The 23,763-nt window shown below is 37.9% G+C and overlaps 1 protein-coding gene across 8 annotated transcripts in view; it reads right to left on the bottom strand.

Moving 5' to 3' along the window:
• Positions 1 to 23,763, bottom strand: part of piezo2b (piezo-type mechanosensitive ion channel component 2b) — a 207,215-nt gene that overhangs the window by 105,194 nt on the left and 78,258 nt on the right. For all 8 annotated transcript variants that reach the window (XM_088918201.1, XM_088918192.1, XM_088918196.1 and 5 more), the window contains exon 4: positions 18,648 to 18,690. In XM_088918201.1, coding sequence (XP_088774327.1) covers positions 18,648 to 18,690 — 43 coding nt within the window. The remainder of the gene's footprint in view (positions 1 to 18,647; positions 18,691 to 23,763) is intronic.

The raw sequence follows: 23,763 nt of genomic DNA, 5'->3' as shown, positions 1-23,763 counted from the left end.
TTTTAATTAGAAGAGTGAATAAATGTGACATTTGTGTTTTCTGGACTTAAATTATTTATGACAAATGTGTAATTTGCTCTGTGTAATACTTCAGTTTACCGGTTACAGCATTACAATTTTAGAAATATTTAAAGTAAGAAACATTATCCAAACCATAACCATTCTGCTACATGATGTTTTATGTTCATATTTCATCAAGGATATGAACAATTCCATAGGACACTGTATAAGCTGTAAAGACATTTTTGTTGACTTGAACTTTTGACATTTTGTTATGTAATATCTAGAAAAACAATGTGTTGTTTTAACATTTTAAACACATGTATCCTCAAATACAGGAAAACCAGGGAATACAGTGATGAAATATTAGTTAGTTTTGTGAAACTCTTTTTTTAATTTTTGGTGAATTTTAGAACATAAGAAAGCTTCTCTCCCCTCTCGCTCCTTTGGTAGTTTAATAGCTCAGTTAAACTAAAATCTTGCCCAGCCATTTGTTATATCTGCTCACAGTTTGGATCCCTACCACCTGGCTGGGAAGCTTGTTCCAGACATCCATAACTCTTTCTGTAAATGAGTGTTTCCTATTCTCTGCACTTACCAAATTCCATTTAGTTTTAGACTATGTCCTTGTGTGAAATTGTACCATGAGTTAGCCCCATTTATACTGCTGAGCACCTTACATAAGATCAGATCACTTTATTAGCCCTTTACAATTTCTTGCATTAGGAATTTGTCTTTCCACATACCCCAGCTTGCTCTCCATGAGACACACAGACAGGGAGAGAAGCTGGGGGTCAGAGCGCAGGGTCAGCCATTTATACAGCACCCCTGGAGCAGCTGGGGTGAAGGGCCTTGCTCAGGGGCCCAACGGAGTAGGATTCCTCTGCCGGCCGCAGGATACGAACCGGCAGCCTTCCAGCCACAGGCGCAGATCCTCAGCCACAGAGCCACCGCTCCGCATACTGAATCTCGGCTCAATCTCCATTATTCTGGACCAAAGAGATGCTTATGAAGTTGAATGTACATTAAGTAGCAAATCAAAAGCGGGACCGAAAGAGGGACCGAATCAAAAGCTTTCTTGAAGTGTAAATATAATATACAGCACCCAGTACTCGTTAAAAGAATTCTAACAGGTTAGACAGGACCTTCTCTTTCCAAATGTAGGTTCAGCGATTTATTAGTTATAAAAATTGATTAATCTGCATTGTTTTCAAAATGGAAAAATAAACATTTCCAAGATAAATGATTAGTAGCTAAAAACATATCAGGTTGCTTAAAATAAGATGCATATCTCTAAACACATAAAAGCCCAGCGACCACACAACATTAGAATCTTTTCAGGGAATTCAAGCACAAACAGGTTAGGCTTAGTGAAAATGTGCTTTTGAATATTAGCAGACCTTGATTTATGAATGCCTTCAGGCTAGGTATTAGATTTCTTTTGTGCGTGCATTCCAGAATCCCTGCAGTCAGATGTTAGTCATGCAGTCAAGACCTGCAAGAGAGAGTCTTTCATGCCGGCTTTCTTAGAGGCACCAATGCGGACAAGCAGACCGATCTGTGGCATTGCAAACCCTATCAAGTCACGTGCCACTGTGTCACCCTGTCACCGGCACCATCTCACGCTCCTTTACAAAAACTGTCTTTCATTAAATCAGCAATGAAGCACGTCACTTCCAATCTACTGCACAATAGAGTGACACTACATCCTTAGGTGAGGCTCCAGTATGTGTGTAGGATGAAATTCAAAGCCTCGTCAAAACATATCTGTTTAGCAAACTCTAAAATAGCCCATTCGATGATAAGTGAGAAAAACTTTCAATTTCAGCTTAAAGCTGGTAATGTAACTCTCTTTTAATTGGAAACCATAACGAAGCTTGTCATAAGCAATACAGATAATCAAGTGGCTAAAGTAAGTAAAGTTTCTCCTGCCAGTGTGAAGCGGTGCTTCAGTGACACTTATTGGAATTTTTAAAGAATTGTCTCTACTTTCGCTACAGATTGCAGAATACAAGCAAGATGTAACCACTATTATCTCTGTGGGTTAACAGCAGTTTTTGGAGGTCTTCTCTTGTGAGAGGTCAGTGAAGGTGTATGACATCTTGAACTAATCATTATAAAATGAGAATTAATCTAGATTATTTTGTGATAATAGCTGGTTACATACTGTATTAAAATACTTCTTTCTTTACTGGATGAACATTTCACAGGTTTTCTATCTCCAAATGTAATACAGTAAAGAAAAATACAAACCTCTTGTCTGTTTACTACTGTGACCTTTAGTGTCATGTTTGACTAGTTTGCTGTTTTTAGTCACCTAACAAAGAGACTGATACTTTTGGGGTATATTTTCCAACAGTTAGCTTTGTTCTGTAATCAGCTTTTTAAACACAGAGCTTTTTAAACACAGACGTCCATAAAACAAAATCATATGGATATACATTTTTAAAAATGTCTGAATCAATATCAAGGTGATCGTCCTCATCTGAAAGGTACATTATGGACAACCGTGTCAAAATCTGCATCCCTCACTATAGCTCTTCGTATGTTTATCCATGTACAGCATATTAAAAACATACAGCATGGTTCTGTGATCTATGCTCCATAGATAAGTTGATATCTGTTCACAAGCATCATCCCACATGATCCTTTTGTAGACACAGAAGCTTTTCAGATACCTAAGTAATTAAAAAATAAGAACTATCGGAAAGATCAATAACAGTAAAGTGAAAGCTATGTAAAACTATCACTGTGAAAGTATTAAAAATGTAATTAGTTGTATAATAAATATAAATAATATCTAGACTGTATTCACTTGCAGAGGTTGGACACAGCAGCATAAATAGCTCAGAAAATAACATGGTGTTTGGCTTAAGAGACTAGGATTGAGCAGGGACAGAGGAATCAAGTCCAAAGCACAGGTTGTTCTGCTGCTTGAATGGAATGCAGCTTGTTTATGTACCATGGGGCACACCAAGCAAAATAAACAAGAAAAAAAAACCCTGATAATTTGAACAGAACCTTAAAGCAAAACAGACCCAGCTTAACTAAAAGGAGCTCTTGGAGCAGAGTGAGGTTCAGAAGTTCTAGTTACAGTAGATTCACCAGGTCTAGTCTACATAAGGGGATGGTCTTTTCCATTCACCCATTTTCTAACACGTATAATCCAGTGCAGCGTCAGGCAGGCACAAGGCAGGATACACCCTGGACAGGACACCAGTCCGTGCACACAGACATGCACACCCTCACACCGGGGCCTTTATACACACCATTTTACAGAAGCCAATTAACCTCCCAGCATGTCTTCAGACTGTGGGAGGAAACTGGAGCACCTGGAGGAAACCCACACGATCACGGGGAACACATACAGTACAGCAAACCAGGAACTGAGCCCAGGGCTCAAGGATAACCGCTGCACCATCATACTCTTTTTTAATATTTATATGTTATTAAAAGTTCTTTTTAATATGAAAAACCTATGGTCAGGAATGTCCAGTTTAAATGCTTGTAGGCTGGAAATGTCCACATTTCGACCGCAGGAATTAACCAGGTCTAATGTATAGCCATGTCTGTGTCGGACTGTTCATACAGTATGTGGAGTAAAACCAAGAACAATCCAAAGTAGTAAAGAAATTGGCAGCAGCTGAGTGGTTAGAAATAAATCACATGTATGTTGACATTACCGAGAAGTCAAATATTGAACTGGACACAGCAGTGTTAATAGGTCAGAAATAATAATAATAATAGTTCAGAAAAAGTATTAGTAGGCTTAAAGGTTCATTAAACTAGAATTACCAGCAGAGAATGAAAAACTAAACTAAAAACTATGGATTCAAAGTGTACAATATTCTGCACAGGAACCATACCTATACCATCACCCAACACCCACCCTGACCTGGTGGGTGCAAGATTTCTCAATACAGGCAAATCTGGAACCTTATTAACAAGCAAAATATAATTGTGTGTGGAAGCGTGGCTAACAAACTGAACACCAGATAGTGTTCTCAATGGGCTTATCTGGTTAAATAAAGCATTAAAAACTGGACAAACACATGCTAAGCTTTTGTTAGAAAAAAAACGAGCCTTGTCCTATAACAATCGAGCTGAAAGAAAGCATATTCCTGTAGTGCTCCTCGCTGAAAAGATCCCTGAAGTAGAGATGGAACCTGAACGTCTGGAACAGGAGCATAGACAGCCATAATGTCATGGCCCTGGGGTGAACAGCGATGCCCATGTGACCGAATGGCACTCATGACGCAGTCAAAAGTATTATTTTAGACCATGCTGCTATCAGAGCCTCTGTGCTGCCGGGGTTATGTGAGCAGAGTTCCTAGGCTATGAGTGTGATTACAGTACATCAGCTTGTTTGGAAACAGCTGGAGCAAGGACTCAATAACTGTGAGGCAGAGTATGAGATCATGATTGTTAGTCCAAAAACAAAAGTGGCACAGGTGATCCAAGCTGTGCAGCCACTCCAGTACACACACAATGTACCACTACCAGCCTGACCTCTGCCACCATCAGCTTGAGCAGAGGCTACAGGAGTCAGCACCTCTGAAAAAGGTGTGCTAGGAATTGACTCCCAGCTGAAAGACCACTCTCCTTGCAGTGATGAGAGTGCCACTGACAAAAAGAATGTAGAAGGTTCCTCTCAAAGCTGGCATGTGTGGGCTATACAGATAAGAAAAGGAAAACTTCAAAAGGTAGTTTTGTTTTCAGAGAAACAGGCTTGATGAAGTCAGCTGTTAGTCATGGATCCCCAGACAGATATAAATGGTGTAATCACCAAAAGAAGGCAGGGTCAGTTCACATGGCCACACAAGCAGAAATTGTCTAAAAGTGTCTTCTTCTGCCACACCCTGTGACAGCTAGAGTGAAGCTGGTAACCATCTGGAGAGAGTGCCTTTTATCATAGACTCTTACTTCTGGAGAGTGTCTGCTGCTTTGTATATTTTGATGACAACAGATATAAGGGCAAGGAAAGGTGGAGCAGCAGATGTTGTAGTTTTCTCAGTTATCTATAGTTCTGTTAAGAATCTGCCTCACTATGCAGTGTTATCTCAAGTACAACTACAAAAGGACAAAAATATAACACAACACCAGTTATAAACTCCCTTCAAGAAACTCAACACATGGCACAAAAACAGAAGTACAGAAGTTAAAAATCGTGGTGTGAGAATGTACGGTTTATGTTTTTTGGACACTGTGCTGGTGTTTGGAATTTGTAAGATGTGTGGAGGCCAAATGAGATACAAGACAAGAAAAGTAAAGAGACTAATGCATCGAGTAACTGTATCAAGAGAGTACTGGAGATGTATTTTAATGAGGGTCTCTGGTGGCGTGTTGGTCAATTCAGGATATATTAAAGGTATCAATAAAAAATCATAATTCTGATATGTAAAACTGGAATGACTTCAAAGATGTAAACAATAAAGTTACAAAAGAATAACAGTCTACAGCATTTAATGTTTAAAGGCCAGAACAAGAATTAGCAAGAAGGTGATGTGGAATGGAGCATTCTTATGATATTGGCACAACATCACTAAATTCAAGAGATGGTGATGATGAGTGTATGATTACTCATTCACACTGTTTAAGAAACTGCAGGGACAATATAACAAGAGAACACATTATCAGGCCAAGCCTTCAAAGTTTTATTTGCTTCATGATTCTAAACATAATCTAAATTTCAGGATTCCAAACTCTATAGAGGAATAGGCAGTATTTATTATATAATTTTATTATAATTAAACAAAGAGGCAAAGGACTATTGATTCTCATATCAAGAGATTCTCCAAGATCTTAAAATGAGCTATCACTATGAGTTCTAAGTGGGCACAATACCTAAACACTACGTCTGCACCTAAAGAGCTGGACTGCTTGAAAGGCTGTACAGTACAGTAGTTACAGACTTAAATCAACATTCTGCACAATAAGATGAAAACTGCTGTCCATAAGCAAGCCACCAAACAATTTGAGAGAGCCTGAGCAAATCTACCTAGAAGAATGGACACCAATTGCATTAAATCAGTTTGCCCAAAAAGACTTGCTGAGACATACCCAAAAAGACTTGCTGCTGAAAACTGCACCAAACATTGAGCGATTTAAAAGACATTTAAGCAATCAATGTATTTCAATTTTTTTCTTTTTAGGTTTTGCTGACATTTATGGTAATTTACGCTATTCTTACATGTTTGAGTATTGAGGTTTTAAATAAAACATTCAGTTTAACAAAATGTAAGTTATTTCACGAAATGTGCAACGATAGGAAGGGTCTGAATACTTTTGCAAGGTATGTCTATCGAGGAGCATGTCAGTTAACAGACCTACAGATAGTTTGAAGAGTGTAGAAGATGAGAATGTTTTATTATCCCCAGGCGAAATTTGTTTGATGGGTTTATGGGTTTTATGAGTTCAATAGAGCAACACAACAAAAAATAAACATCATCAACAAACAATTCAATACAACAGCATTTTTCTGATGTCTATTACCGCTACACTTAGTGGAACAGAGGCGTCTCCCAGATGGGAGCAGTGTAAATTCACAATGAAGGGGGTCTGACACACACTCCATGATGCTCTTAACAACCCTCTGTTTGCAGAGAGCGTTTGGATGGGTCTGATTTGCGCCGATGATTTAGCTGCTTATCCTCACTGTTTCTTCTGCCTATTACAATGTGTGATACTGATGTTGCCAAGCCCACAAATAAGACAGTACAGTATGTCCACGGTCTTAATAAACATCAAAACACTTCCATCTCAATACTTAAATCTAACACTAAATAATCGGAGTTAATTGGTCAAAAGATTTCCGAGGAAGGGCAGTTAGAAGTACAGTACAAGGTGCATTTCACCAAGCAAGTGATGACCCACTACAGGAAATATGTATGTCTCGAACGTCTCAGGTGCCAGTCTGGAGCAGCTTTGGGTGTGCATAACATTTGTTATGTTGAAGCTGCGCAGCAGTTTCCAAGACAGATGGAATTACATTTTTATAAGAAAATAGTGGTCAGACAGTTATCTAGGTTTATGCAACAAACTGGCCCCTAGAATGAGATTGGCCAAATAGTGTGAAGACTGAGTTACAGGGCACATTCTCCAAGCAGTTCGTGATGTGGAGAGGGCCTAAAAATGATCAGAAATCAGAAATAGCTTTGGTTATTCCTGAAATCCGGTTTGTGTTCAATAATAATAATAATTTGTTACACTTATATACTGTAGGGCTATTCTGGTCACTCCACTCAAAGCGCTTTACAGGTGATGGGAAATCCCACTACCGCCACCAGTGTGCAGCCCCACCTGGATGATGCGACGGCAGTCCACTCCCCACACACCAGCTCTCAGTGGGGAGGAGAGCAAAGTGATGGGTTATTAGGAGGCCATGATTAGTGAAGGCCAGGGGGAAATTTTGCTAAGACAGTGGGGTAACACCTCTTATGTTTTCAAGAAACACCCTAGGATTTTTAATGACCACTGAGAGTCAGGACTTTAGTTTTACATTTTTACAGTATAGTGTCCCCGTCACTATACTGGGGCATTAGGACTCACACAGACCGCAGGGTGAGCGCCCCCTACTGGCCCTTCTAATATGTCTTCCAGCAGCAGCCTTAGCTTTTCCAGGAGGTCTCCCATCCAGGTACTGGCCAGGCTCACACCTGCTGAGCTTTTCATGGGTTCAGTGGCAGTTTTCAGTTGCAGGGTGATATGGCTGATGGGTTCCCAAGAAACTATATCAAAAGGGCTCTTGAATACACAGGTCAGGTCACCATCTTGACTGGGTGGCACTCAGTTTTTTTTCCCCACATGAAATGGTGCAGCTGTCCCACTGTACCCTTATGGTATTAAAGTGCTTAGCTACCCAGTGTTTGATCACTGATTCAAAAGTAGGGAAAAAAAACACTTCTAAGAAACAAGAAAAAATAAAAAAGAAAGAAAAAACTTATCTTATCTATAGGTTATATCTATAACCTAAATACTATAGGTTTTCACTCCTTGGAACCTAAAAAAACACATATTATGTTTAAAACCCCAGAGATACAATGGGAAGGGTGTTCCAAAATGATTCAGTTATACAAGGTCTAATGGCAATAAAGCATTATGTGAACTTTCCATTATAAAACTACAAAAACATTTCTGAAGAACCAAATGAACCAAAGAAAACCTAATAAATATGCTGGGCTTTTTTTCATTTTGGGTCTAGAGCATTTTAGGGCCAACCTTAATTGATAGTGCACACAGCCAGTGAATACAAACAAAACATCATGAAAACATTTTTCCACTGTTATTCACTGTTACTCACTGTTAGTCACCGAAAACAACTGAAATCGGACAAATCACCCATTTAAAATTTTAAGAGCACTGATGACAAGTATTTAAAGGAAAAAAAGCATTTTGTTTGCAACACTGGAATGAAGCTATTAAAATATTTTCCACACTGGTTTGTTTGTTCTGACAAATAGAAGCTACCCATCAGCACAGTGCCTATATTGTAGATGTACAGTACATTATTTGAAAAATATCTATAGCACATCTAGATTAAATGATCTATGCCTGTGGTTTAATTTACTACACGTTATAGAGAACACTATTGATAAAAGGGTTTTAGAAAGAATTTTAAAAGCGTTTTCTGGTATAATTCCTTTTGGTGGATTTGCTACAACATAAAACTAAAAATGACAGATGAATTTTGGTACTCGATATGACTGACTCTTTGATATGGACTGCCATTCAAAAACATACTGTAGCACTTCTTACCTCAGACAGATGGCTATGCTACTCCTAATTTTAGATGCTGTTTAACTAAATCCCAGATAAATTGTTACTGTAACTCCATGCTATATCAGTAGCAGTGCTGTGTTTTGTTTCTAAGAAGAAAGTGAAAAAACACTGTTATAAGGTGTCATTAGGCACATTCTCTGTGTACAGTTTTTGAAAGATGAAAACAGATTAAATGATATATGCCTACTGTTTAATTTAGAGACATACTAAAAGTAAAATAACCTAGAAAAATACATTTTGTGCATTAAATCACATGATTAATACTGTGATTATATAATAATGAGTTACAGAAACATATTAGTTAATTGAATTACAGTTTGAATGCCTCGTAGATAAAACCAAATCAATTTCAGAAAAAAATGCATTGTAAAGTATGTGCACGTGCTGCATAAATGAAAAATGCAAAAGAAATGCAAAAAATCCATTCTATTCCGGTGACATTTAAATAAATAAGGCCAATTTACTATCTTCTCAAAAGGGAAATACGTAGTAAAACAACATCAAATAAAAGTTGCTTTGAATGGAAAGTAGTTAGTAATCAGATCAAACTGCACAGACAGAATCACAAGCACATGAAAGTTTATCCTTCCCACTGAAGTCCTTTCATCTTTCATACGCCTTTTTCTCTTCTACAGTTCTAAATATTATACACCAAGCACAGTAATCGCCACAGTTCAGAAAACAGAACCACTTCACCTGAGAATCCTAAAAGTAAACACGTGTCTGTATTTGTTCATTATTAGATTACTTCGATCTTATCTATACATTTCCAAAAATATAACAATACATTTACAAACTACTTATATAGTTCCCAAAGCTTTACACACACAGTATAGGAAGGAAACCCACTTTATCTATGACCGACACATGTGAGACATGCTTTACAATAACTCACATGATAAATGATAAAAGGCCAGTTGATTTATTTGCCAATAGTTTCTTGAAATATAGATGTCAGGGGGTGCCCAAGAACAACCAAGGCTCGTCTTGGTCATTTTATTTTTGAAAACAGGTCAATTCTTATTAAGACAAGCTATTTGATATGACCTTTTTCATCGACAGCAAACCAAAAGGAGGAATCACTCATTCATGCTCACATGATTGTGTTCGTTTGTAGAGTGTCTTAACACAACAGCACAGAGAGACCTAGAGCTCTACAAAATTAACACTGACCGATAAATACTGGAAAAAGTGAGTGCGTTTGAGGGGGCTTTCCAAGGGAAATATCTCTCATTGTCATACAGTCCAAGGAGTAACTCACCTTTTCCTGCAATTTCTTTATTAATGCATATACCGTATACATCAGCGGCTTAAAAATATGCATTGAGGAATAGTCTCTGATGTAAATATTATTTCTTTAAAGTACTGTACCATAGAAGCAAGGATTGCCTGTTATACTACTGAACAGTAAGAAATCGATTCATTCCAATATTTAACTCAGAATGTTTATCACCTTTTTATGAAGGATTACCATAACATATGTAAATTAACAGTAAAAAACATTTCCATGCATTGCATATATTAATGGTAGATAGAACCACACAATTAAATACTGTAATACATCCAAATTAACAAGTCATACAGTATGTCAATATACTGTATAATTCAAATGCTAAGAAGACTAATTTCTAAGTGTTCAAACACAAATGTTGGAACAAAGGTTACAACATGTTTCCAAGTTCAAAATACAATTTGGTAATAATACTCAGAAGCCATGATATATAAGATAAGTAAACCAGAGTTCATTGCGTGATTAAACTTTCTGATAGTACCACATTCATACTAGTGAAAAAAAAGTGCAAAAATCAAAATAAAACATCTTTTCAGTGATTTCACATTCAAGTAACATTTTGCTCTCCAGTACAGATCGTTAAACATGCACAGCAAATTTATCATTACTGTGCGTTAGTGATCAGCCCTTAGAATGAATAATGAATGGAAAGTCTCTGATAATTGTCTAACCTGCTGTTGCTGGGGCTTTTAGAAATACTGCAAGGTAGTATTTACAAATTATAACTTGTTTGCTGGCGGCTCCTGGGAGTCTCCAGCAGCACCTATCTTATTTATAGACAAAGTCTGACACGCAGGGATGGCTAAATTACAGCTGTCTGTTGGAGATGCCCTGAAGAGATCAGGAATCAAGACGGAATGTATTATAATCCTGGATGTGTTGAAAGTGGGAATTTTAAAAACAAAGGACAAAAAAAAAGCCCTTTGATGGGGTAGTGTGTCACTCAGAATACTGCACTCTGGGCCTTGTTTCTTATTCTGAATATTAACTATTCGCAGGCCCTTTAGAAAGTAAATTAGGGATGTGAACTAATCCCTAACAAAATCACATTTCGTTTGTGCAAATGCATACTGTAAATGCCAAAACTGTTCCAGTTCTGATTAAATACAGTACTTATGGGGGCAAGTTTCAACATATCAAGCTCAAAAGAACATGGAACCTGCTCCATCTTATCTTACCCCACGTTCCACATGAAATGGCAGAACTTGGAGAACCAGCGCGGAGACACTCCTGAAAACGCACATGAGAGCAGCTCTGCTCATATTCCAAACTCCTCCTTTTTCAAAATGCATCCGAACAGTTTCGATTTCCCCAAACTGATTTATAGTTCTGTGGTTTTCCCTCCTATTCTTTAAGTCGTCTTTACATTGGCATCGTGAAGTATTTGAGCATTTGGTAGAGAACTTCGAGCTGGAGCTACTGTACTGAGAACCACAATGCACTTTTTTCCCCGCTCCATTTAGGATACCCGGTAGTTCTATGTTATTATTTTGAGGTGATAGCATCTCCTTCGTGACTGGACAAATCATAACAAAGTGTCAAAAGCCCATGTGAATTATAGCTAGTGTGCTATCTTAAAGCATTTTTTATTTAAATCCTAAAAGTGCAACATTCACATTTTCTTAACGTGCCCTAAATAACACATACAGTACAGTACAGTAACACTGGCTCACACTCATTCTCTAACAGCTAAAAATCAGCTAAGCCTGTTGCTCATGACTGCCTTCAGCAGATAAATGTAAATATAATCTATCACTCAGCACACTATATAAATCTTCCCTCCGGATAACCATTTATCAGTGTCTTGAAGATCTTAAGGTGCATACTGTACCTGTTCTAGAGAATGTGACACACGGGAACCACTGTGAATATTACAGAGATACATGTTTCCTGGCAGGGCTTGAGAAATGTTGCCTTGGGAGGCAGAATACAAATACTAACAATACAAACTTCAAATCAAACACATTCAGATAAATACCCTTACTTAAAAGAAAATCCCCTTGGTCAGATCCCGAGTGTTCCCTTTCAGCATCACATGACACCATCTTTGTGGACCAGAGGCACATGGTATTACTTCTTCTTTATTACCATTACTACTGTATTTTTACTTATCCAAACTGAAAGAACAAGCAGAAAATAAAGAAGCATTTGGGTTGCACCTTAACTGAGCTAATAGTGTCCTTCTTGCTTAGTCTATGACAACTGTAGCATACAGTACTTCCTCTCGATAGCTTTCAAATACTACACAACAAAAGGATATATTCAGTTACTTTGATGTTTAGGAAAATCTAGTTAAACAATATGTAGCTCTGCATAGTACCAAGAAGATCGTACTAATCCCTGGAAAATGAACACACTCCCACACTAAGCATGTCCGTAGACACAAAATATAAATTTCCACCATGGTCGGAGCAGAGCTGGGTATGAGTAGTGTTTTGTAATGGCGTGTTCACAATGCTGTGGTGAGAGATGGATGGTAGGCAGGCTAACACAGTGACATCTTTAAACCAACAACTCTAGCAGAGTGTTCTAAGTTAAGATTTCTGTGCTTTCATTTTCGCAACTTCTCTGGCTTGGGTGCTCTGTGTACCTGTAGCACAGGTTCATTTAAGATTCTCTCACTTCTGTCTGGCCAAAATGAAAGTGAAACACCATTTCCCACTAGTAAGGCTAACAGACCAAAATACAATAAACTTCTCCTCTCTTTTTTGGTCTTCTAAATTAATGTACCTTTGTTTATCTTTCTTGCTTTTATGGCTCCTTTAAATACATATTTTCTGTTTTCATCTCATATTTTTTTAGTTAACCTCCATATTTAAGATAAATCTTAAACAATAAAAAAACTGATGCATCAAACACTGATTCCCTAAAAACTTTGTCTCCTTTGGAACCTTGTGCTCAGTAAGAAAGGTATTGTAGGTCATTTAAAAGAATCTGAAGTACTGTATGAGGCCCACGTAGCACGTGGTTTCCAAGAGAATTTAATTTCTGGCTAGAGAGAAAGGGAGAGTTCATTTGTGAATGCTGTCATCTGGATGAGCACCTTGAGCCCAAGATTCATGGACTTTGAGACCCAGCTTGCTTAGCTCTGCTTCAACACAAATTTAGAAGACTTGGGACTAGCTCCCCAGAGCATGCTGGGCTGAGCCATTGGCAGTTCCCAGGAGCCCTCACCCCCACTGAAAGGGAGGTGGTGATAATGGAGGACTCAATTACTGGACGTGTGCACAGGGCAGTGTGTGCAAGAGCAATAAAATGATTCCAAAAGGTACATTTTCTGTATTGCTCATTGGAGCGATAATGGGATTCAGGAAATGTACATACTGTAGAGATCAATCACTGCTTACTTTATTTAAATGGGCTTCATTGTAAAAGCTGCTGGCAACAAATCCTGTCTAAATGATCAATCCAACTGCAGTTTGAGCTATTTTTATATTCAGTGGATTTTTTTACTTTCATCCATTACAAACACTTTCATTTAATGCGCCTCTAGCCGTTTTAATCCTACAAAGTATCCCTGGAGCTACGGTTGAACGGTTATTTTCACACAGAGATTGTTGTGACCCTTTTTGTCAACCAATATTGTAAAATCGTGGCTGCTACAGGGCCTTGACCCTTCACACCACTTCAGAGTGTGTGAAAGTCCATGCAGAGCTCTTATTTTCTTCTGCTCCAGGAACCTCAGCCACCTCCAGGGAGGAGGGCAGCTCTGTCTGACAAATATTCCCTATCAGCACTCTCTTATACAGTATATCATGGATTTCATTTGTCTTGAAAATACAGATATGTAGCATATTACATTCTGGAAATCTTCCCGTGAAAGCGTCTTAAATGCAGATTTGAAACATGAGAAAGGAGGCAACACGTAGCTTGTGGAGCTGCTAGCAGATCTTCGGATCTCATCCAGCCATTTCTTGAAGGAAGCCAGTGTACGCACTGTTATCTTAAAATAATGAGTGACGCACAAGACAACACAAATCAGTGTTCCCCCCAGTCAGATGTCTTGTTTATATTTATAACATAAGACCACATAAAATTCTAAAAATGTGAATAAATCATCATCTGCATCACAGCAGGAATCGTACACTAGCAATGCCCTACATTTTGCTGGACCTGAAATGTTTTGGAGCTGCAAGAAAAATAAGATTGAAAGGGCTCTTTAATGCATTGGGGCGACACTAGCCAATAAATATGAAACACGCGTTTGTTCTTGTTAAATTCATCTTGTTTCATTATTTCTTTCTTGCCAGATGAGAATATTTTCATTAAGAAAAAAACTCACTCTATGCTTTAAAATCTTGATAAAAATGAAAATCAAAATTTCAAAAGGCCCTCTTTTTCACCACATTTGTTCATTCATTTCTGTTGCTGTCAACACCAACATAAAATCTAAGACTCACTATATGGCTTTTTTCTTAAGTTTTGCAAGACTCGCTTTTATACTATCTTTTAAAATCCTAAATTTAATCCCATGAAAATAATTCAAGTTTTCCAGTCTCTAAGATATTTTGAATTGCAGCCTTTCATTTTTATAGGGCATGACTTTTCCAGCAGTCCCTTGTCTTGTAAATCCTGGTGTGATGGCAATATTCTGAACCAAACACACAGTCAGAGCATGGAAACATCATAAAATAACACTGGTCACAGGTCACTCTGACTAGCTTGTTTGGGTATCAGTGTGCTACAGTTACAGATCTGTGAATCTGTTTCAGACTGTTTCTTGAAAGATCCCAAAGGATCAGCTAAAACATGGATGCACAGCTTGTTCCAGAAACCCACCATCCTTTGAATAAATACCTTCTCTGATACCTAAATAAAATTTATCTTAATATTCGTTAACGACCCTGGGAGCAGTCAGTTGTGCAGTATCTCTGTTGATTGTGAGGTATTCTTTTGGAGCAACTCTGTCAAGACTTGTACTTAAGTCTCCTTCTGTCTGTTTTACATAGAAAAAATCAAGTGCTTTTTTTCAGTATGACACCCAGAGTCATGTGTAATGTTTTACAGTCAATGTAATTTCCTTAGAAGACAAACCCTCACTAATTCTATTTAATTCAGTTTATATGAATTCATCTTCAACTTCTATATCAATAATTGGAACTCAAACTATTTATCAGACTCTGTTTGTTTACCTGTAAGTTTACATTTCCTGCTTGACCTTTGGATACTGTGACTGATATTCTTGTTGAGTGCAATCTACAGGTCTTGAACCCATGTAATAATGTTATTTGTTTATCCTGTGAGCTTACAGGCTTCAGTACAAAAAACATCTGCTATCTATTCTGCTGGAATCTTTTAGGAAGGAGTCACTGGTTTTACTTACAATACAACCAAATGCAAAAGTATCTCTTTCCTACAGCTTTTTCACCAAGTATCAACTTTGCCATGTTCTTCGCTTATTTATTTCTATTTTTATATGTTATTTATGTTTCTAATAAAAGTATAGAGTTAGTGGGAGCATAGTGGCAAATGCTCTTTGCCTTTGCGATGAAAGAAAAGTTTTAACCCCGGCTTTCGAGATTCTCAGATGCTACTCAGAACCCACCCCAAAGACCCAAAGAGATTGGTCCAAAGATTTTAGGTGGTTTGTTTAAACCCACATAATAGCAACCGGCATGTCATTCAACTCTTCATAATAACAGTTAAGGAAATATAGTGCATAATTAATATTTATATATCCCATTATTCTTAAATAGATATGTTTCTGAAGTCTGAAGCAAATTATTTGAAGTAAATTTTCCAGCAATTCCATCACAATTATGAAAGAAAGTGATTTAAAGATTTGTGATAACATGCTGAAAGAGAAGCCAAAAAGGAAACTACTGTATGCTGCCCTAAATATTTTAGGCATTGCACCATAAGAAAGGTTTTTACCAGATGTGCAATAGAATAATGTGTAATATTGTGTACCGTGTTAAGACAGGTTGGCACCACGTTCTTCAGCAACGGTGTTTTGCACATTGATCAGCTTTACTGCTATAACCGTTCTGCAGAATAAGCCTGAGGCTTAAAACTGAAAAACAATTCACAACTTACTAGTATTTAAAACATAAGGTTCTTTCCTTGACAGTTTTAGAAATTACATACAACACTAGCATAAGAAGGCTGAAGGAGGACTTCTAAACAGCAAACAGTTGTAAAGTCCAGACAGCTTCATATTATATTTAGTGCTGCTAAAACCTTACTGTGCTGGAAAGTGACTTTATAAAATTAAATAAAGAATAATACAAATAAAATAGCACATTTTGTTTTGGTTCAGACACAGAAACACAAACTTTGACTTGCAAAAGTTTTGCCTCATGCTAAATTATCCATTTAGTCCAGACCTTATTAAAAGTGCACATAATTAAAAGAATATTTATTTCTAATAAATATGTTTAAGTGGGTGGACCTAACCAGCAAAGCACAAGTTAAATATTCTGTAAGGACGTTCGTGCGACACAGAGCTACACCAGTCCAGTATTTCAGATTCCTGTCTAGTACTGAGATTCAAGTACCCTGTGCCTGCAGGACGAGAATCACTGTAGCTGACATCCCACTACTGCTGTAAATCCAAGCAAAATAAACCCACGAAAAGCGATAGTCCCGTCATTTCTGACTTTTATATTGTAACAGTTCTTTACAAAAAAGATCACTTCTTAGTTTAAAAAAATAGCATAGGACTGAAAAATAACATATTCATACAGTTTTTCATGTTATGACCCTTGAGGCTGCAATAGGATATTATAAGCACGTAAGCCAACATGCAAAGGAATGAATGAAAGTGAAAAGTGCAGCTCAACAGATTGACAGCACCAATAAGTCCTGCATATTCACACTAGGGCAAAGTTCACTAGGTATATACAGTATGTATGCCCTCAAGTAAGGTGAGAAGTTATAATAATAAAGTTGATACTTAATCTTTTTCTGTCAGAAAAAAAAGCATCCTGGCTACTTGCTCCCGAAATGTGCAAAAAATGAGCAAAAATTAGTTGAAATAAATAAATAAAAATAAAGAATGCTTTTATAATATTTCCCAGCATCCTAATGAAGCAAGGACACCATTCCCAAAGTTTTTCTATTGCATTCAACTGAAGGAGGAAAACTTTTCCACATGGAGATTTATGATAAATATGCAGTATTTTCAGTTTAATGGAACATTTCAAAAAGTGAGATACAGCAGAAATGTAAAAATCACTCAGGGAGCTGCACTGAAGACAATGTGCATAAGGAATTTTACAAATTAAAAAATGATCCATATCCCCCAGCCTGCTCTGTAAACAAGTTCGTCCCGGTATCAGATCTAAATGCTGGGGGTAGTGAAATCGGTCGCAAAGGAACCAGAGCAGTTGGCCTCTAAATTATGAAGTAATTAGCTGGTGCTTAAAAAAAGAGGATCTTGCAGTCAGACTGCGAAGCGAGCCGGAGAGCTCCACCGGCTGCAGGACTCTGTAGACGATCAGGACCCCAAGAGGGACTGGGGTAGACAAACCACATCCTGGGCAGTGCTGTCGCGTGGTGCGACTGCATGTTTTAGAGCACTTCATCATTGAGTATGATCTGTCTGGCCAGGCTGGTGTCGTCTGTTTGAGTAGTTGTGTATTGTTTTTTTAAAAAAATTAAAAACCACTACCAAGCTCTGGAACTACAAAACTCTCACATTTCTACTACCAAGTGTCATCCCTGTCATAATGCTTCTGTAATAAACAGGTTGGCTGGGTAGAGCTCCTGAAAAGGCATCTAACTACTTAAACAATGGGATCATTAAATTTAGTGCACACACTCATTATACTGGAATTTGGAAATTGCAGGCTTTCAAAAAACAAAAATTGTCACCAGCCAATTTCATGCCAAAATGTACCAAGAATACAATAAATACTTTGATTGTAAGATTGTAGTTTGTTTCTTTTTTAAACAAAAAATAATACATTTTGTGTAATACTGAATTAATTTATACGTCCACATATATCCATCAATATTAAAAAAACTAAAGAGAGGCCAGGTGCAATTATAGAATGAATATAATTTATGTCTATTCTGAAGTTATCTGTGCTGCAGCTCAGCATCTCATGCTCAGAAGCAGAAGAAATAGCAGAGAAATATAGTGAAAAAACTGCATAAACTCAGTAAAAAAAACAAATACAAAGAATATAAAGCATTTAAGATACACAACATTTAAAAAGAAAATACAAGACATGGATCTGCTGAATAAAAACGCACTAAATTCCCACATTTCCATCAGCTTCTCACTAGTGATGTTTTTATGTCATTATAAACCCATCTCTCTCTTCAGCAAAATGAGTGTAAATAATGGACTTTCAAGTCTCAACAAATTGTGTAATGCCTCATTGCTGAATTCCTTTTTGTGTCAGCTTTTACTCACTTAGTGTATCACTGTTACAGATTTCCTGGTGGAAATCAGAGCACAAAGCCTAAGTTAATAGTGAATGCTTTTATGTTCAATTTGGCAAATATCAGGCTCATAGGCTGAAAACTGTGGCAGCAGGTATGATATACTATCTTATAGGTAAACATAGCTTTAAATTGTTCCCTAATAGAAACTGTTTTCAATGCAGGCTCAGAAAATCGAATCTCTTACCTCTCAAAGCCGATCTGACGTATGGATTTCTCCCAGGTAGAACCTAACGAAAAAAAGAAGAATTAGAAAATAATGCATTTTCGATTTAAGTTTTTAAAACATTCATACCATATATGCAAGATGTTTTACCCTGAATGTTCTCTTTCTAATTTTCGTGAATTTATGTGGTATACCTGCAAATAATTCCAACAAATATTTTAATCAGGTATGCAAATCTACGTCCATGGCCCTGTGTGAACCCAATATTCCATATTTTATGATGTAAAGTGACTTTCTGTCTATTCTTTTAAATAGGATCTGAAGCTTTTTGGTAGAGTGTGCCATTGTCTCATGCACTCCAAGCATTTGTGCAGGCTTATTGAAACCATTCTACACACTGTACACAACACATGCAATGTGATTTGAGGCCGCAAGACATCAAGGACTTCATTTTTATCCCAAAAAGCAGACTTATGTGCACAATCCTTTGTTTGATTTAATTTGTTACAGCCTCTTCTTTATAAACTTTGATATTATTTGTCATTTTGTTAAATTATTTGCAAAGCATGTAACATTTGGTCCAGAAGACAAGCAATACGCTATTTTATCAAACATATGCAAACTAATGCCTTGCAGTTCATGTCTTGTTTCTACAAGAGACTATAAAAACATTTAGGAGGATTTAAGAGGCCTTAACCCCTTTTCCAGGATAAATGAAAAGGCCCTGGAAGATACATCGACTTTGGAAAAGCAAAGAAAATGAGGACCCACCGAGAATTGTACATAAATGCCATTTAATAACTTCAAATCAAAAATGTCTTGGCAAGAACATGGATTGTGTATAACTAACCATTTAATTTCCTCAGTTCTATTCCACTCCAGGGAGTACAGCACAACACAGAGGCCACAGACGCCTGCAAGTGGTTAATATTTACACTTCAGCTCCAGAATAAGCAATATGTCTTCATCCTGAATTCATAAATCCTTGGCATTTGGTTAACGGAGACTGTTTTTTTTTAGTTTCTTCCTCTCCTCTTACATACTTCAAACGTCAGGTATGAGTTTAAAAATAAAGTGAGCTTTCAAGCGTCACATTTATTTAGTTGCATGCTGAAGTTAAAATGTTCCTGAACTACCTCTTGATGTTTACATGGACACTTCCAGGTATTATGTTCTTTAACAGGAAATTGTACACAGCTAAACTTCACTTAGTCTTACTGCCAAAGCAAACTAAACACCAACGTCAAAGCTGCTTAATGACTTCGCAAGATAACAAATTAATAAGAGTGAGTCCCTTGTCACTCACTTTCCAGGGTAATGAGGAGGTGAAACAGCCAACTAAAAACACAGTGGACAGAAAAAAATCGAAACCCTTTTTTAGCCTGTAGTATTCCAGCCCATTTCTCACAACTGAGCCAAGTGCAGGCAGTGCAGACAAAAATTATTAGTTTATTTTTTCTCAGTGAGAGGTTTTTTTATTAGAATTTGGAATCTGCATTTCACACAGCTTCTCTGATTTTAGAGACAAGGACAATTATGGGGGAAATGTACATAGAGGATATGAAGCTGTGGCCACCCAGGGCCAGATCAATTCACTTTACTATACATCTTTGAACCCCTTATTCATCCCATTCATTACCATGTAATAATTATTAAAAAATTAAAATATAAAAAAAATTAAAATGAAAGACATAATCACATTTTATGTCATTATAGTTCAGCTAATTTACAGTAAATGGGTGTCATTTAGACATTTGATTGAGTAATTGTAGTATTTTAGCAAAACCACTCTATGCCAAAATCAACCATTTGTATCTTATTTAAATGCAAAATCCAACCCCAGATCACGAATTCATAACATTCAGACAGTTGTGTACAAATAAAATTTCCAAAAGTGTAACAGAGTCACGTACTGCCTTCTTGGTATCACGTGCACAAGTGAACTCACAAGGACTTCCCCTGCAGTTACTGTAGGTTTAGTTTCCAGAAGCTACTCTTATTTATTAATTATTGCCAGCTGCACTGAAGGCAATCAACAGAACGAGATTAACAAAGATGTTTTTCTTAAAGATGTCTCTGAAACTGTGGCTTATTCCCTGTGAGTGTGTACAACAGAAAAAAAGGAGTGAATTTAAAGGAGTCAGGTTTACATGAGAAAGCAGCAGTATTCTATCTATTGCACACTTGTACACTGTACATGTGGTATCTAGTGATCAGCTCAGTGTCATCCCCCTTTGAAACTGAGGTGCTTATCTGGACAAATTATATGACACCGACTAGGGACATAGTGCATTACAATGGGACTGATAATGTACCACAGGTTCAGATCTGATTTAAAACTAACTAAAAGGATTTAAAAAATGCTGATTTCAAATTAGATCTGGTCAGTTCTAAGATTAAGTACAGTACACTTCTCCACTAAGAAGCATGTGGATTGTACAATTTATGATGCCTATGAACAGTCTCTACTATATCAGAACAAGAAAGAATGAATCTGTAAGAAGCATGCAGTCCTTTCTGGGTTTGATGGCTGGGTGTCACTCCTGAAGAGGTACTGTACCTTCAAATCACAATAGGCATTTGCAGACAAAGGTACTGTAGGCACACTCTTCATTAGACACTTTGTATGCCAATTGATATGATTTGGTAAATGTGGTTTTATTGCTATTTGTTCCAACGGTGTATAAAGGTGATTCCAGGTGAACACACTGAGTTCTGACAAGGAGTACAAAAGGGCACTGTTTCACTGCAGCTCCACAGAGAGCCCTGATAATTTGTAGTTATCAGGGTTGGAACCAGTTAGCTGAATGCTGTTAATACACCCAGAAGATTTAGAGTTCCGTGCTAGGATGAATCAATGAGAACAGTACAACATTGAACAACTTTGTTAAATAACAACATTACTGCAGTAAAATAATTAGTATTTATAAAATTTAATGAATTAATAAATACCTGTTTCAAATTAAGTATCCTTCCTTACAGACAACAGTTGTACAACTCCCTTACAATCCTTTACTTCAGTTCAGTATGATTACATTTCTTAAAATGTAATCATATTTTAGCACTTAGAAGAGCTGTGGGTGTTTTGGGAGTAAATTCAGTGCGGACAGCACAGCTCTAGTCCAGGTTAGAATGCAGATGCAGTGTCTGTGAGATTTTGTTCCACCTCTGCTCTTAATGACTTAAATGAACTAATCAATTAAGTCACCCAGTTTAACAAACCTCTTTTCAGAGGTCTTCATCTGTGGATGTTTTCGAGAGACCTGGAAATCCTCCTGCCTTCTGGGCCTCAAGGACTGGACCTGCACACTCGTGGAGGAGACGAGGTCTTTACGACCTGCGTGTGCTGAGCTCGGAGTAGTGGTCAGCTATGCCCACCAGGGGGAGCGATTCCAGAAGCAGGCCGCGCTCGCCATACTGTACATGTGCTCAAAAGGCCCACTCTGCCTGCCTCCTCTAAGCTGAAGAGTCCCAGATGGAACGGGGTCAGCAGCCATACACTCATTTTCACAATGGGGTCACGGACACCAGATAAATAAAACTGGCGGCATGAACAGAACGCTGTCACAACAAGTACATCACAATTACAATGTGTTAGGGTCCTGCCTGCTCAGGTCATGGAAAGGTCTGTTTTATCTGCACTATGGACAGATCACATGGAGTGAGTATTAGGCTGTGGAGATGAAGCCTTCCTCCCTTGAAGAACGTTTTAATAAACGTCAGTGCGCAACTGCAATCTCCAGTCGAATTCTTCTTTCTTTTGCAAACATTCCACGTTGAAGCCCCTTCGAGGCCGGAGTGAGGTGGGATCGATCAGGACACTAGGAATTCACACGTGTCGCTTTTTGTGAAAAATGGAAGTTCCTGTTTGATGACTTCCACAGCGTAACAAACTGTGAGCACTGGGCATCTTTTGAAACTCGAATTAATCTGAGGTGTTCAATGCTACAGTATTTCTAAAGAGCTCAGAATTGATCTTAAGAGAAAGACCAAGGAAAAGTAGAAACTGTATTACAAAATGCACCAAACTTTAGGCAGCACAACTTCAGATCAGTAGCAAACGGTATTAATATGCCTAGTGTGTTCTTTTTTCCTTACAAATGTTCTCTGAATATATTCCTGAATTGCTGGGTAGCAAAAGAAGCACAGACCATTTCTATTAGAGCCAGAGATTCCAGTCATCTATGTTATTGCCTCTCCTCCATTGCTGATCCATATAGGAATAAACCAGAGCAGATGCTGTTTTTCGTTGTACAGCCCTGCTTCTAATTAACTTCTCACTGCAGCCGTTCCCCTCAAAAGCAAAACAATTCTAATGGCTCCCATGTGTTCATTAATGATGAGCGCAGCCCATTTAATTCTAGGGTGTCCTCACACAATTTCTACCTAAACTTTTAGTGCCAATCCCTAAGCAGGATTTCGGTGTGAATGGGTCTGGAGACTGGTCAAGCTTCTTGGCTCGGCAGCAGCCGGCCCTTCCGTTGTGTGAAGGTGTGGAAGAGAGGAAAGAGACAGGAGCCTGCTCACCGCCTCGGTCTCACCGCTGCGGATATTCATCCAAACCCCTCTACCACATTCTTCTGGGAAGAGGGGTGTGGAAGTAGAGGGCAGCTTGGAGCAGCCGAATTGCTTTAACAGCACAAAATCCCCTAAAATACCAAACTCTCATTATAAAGTCAAAATGCCTCTTCCCTATTTCTGGATCCCAAAGTGCCATTTGAACCTTTCACCTTGCACGCAGCTTATTCCTTTCAGCGGGACATTTCAGAAACAGGACATTCCCCCATGGAAGAAAGCCGCGAGAAGGCACTTGCTTTAATACTGTAGCTCCTTCAAAAAGGCAGCTAAGGCCAGAGTACCTTGAGGAACACAAGCATGGGCTGTTGGCATTAAAAAATAAAACTGCTTAACTACAGCTTGCAATCGGAGATAAAGCTGAGCACCTTGCTGACGCAGTTGGAAAAATAAGTCATCAGCTACAAAATGACCCAAATAGCTGAATAGCTTCTTCTTTCCTGACCTTTATTATATACTTATGTACTATGATTTCACTGATAGGCCTCTCTGTTAGACGCGGACCTCATCTTATTCACTGCATTTTCAGATTAAGTTCAGTTCTAGCATTACTTGGTTTGTT

The sequence above is a fragment of the Atractosteus spatula genome, chromosome 6 (assembly GCF_055471065.1).
Source record: "Atractosteus spatula isolate fAtrSpa1 chromosome 6, fAtrSpa1.hap1, whole genome shotgun sequence".
NCBI lineage: Eukaryota > Metazoa > Chordata > Actinopteri > Semionotiformes > Lepisosteidae > Atractosteus > Atractosteus spatula.
This window is presented reverse-complemented; position numbering and strand designations above follow the sequence as displayed.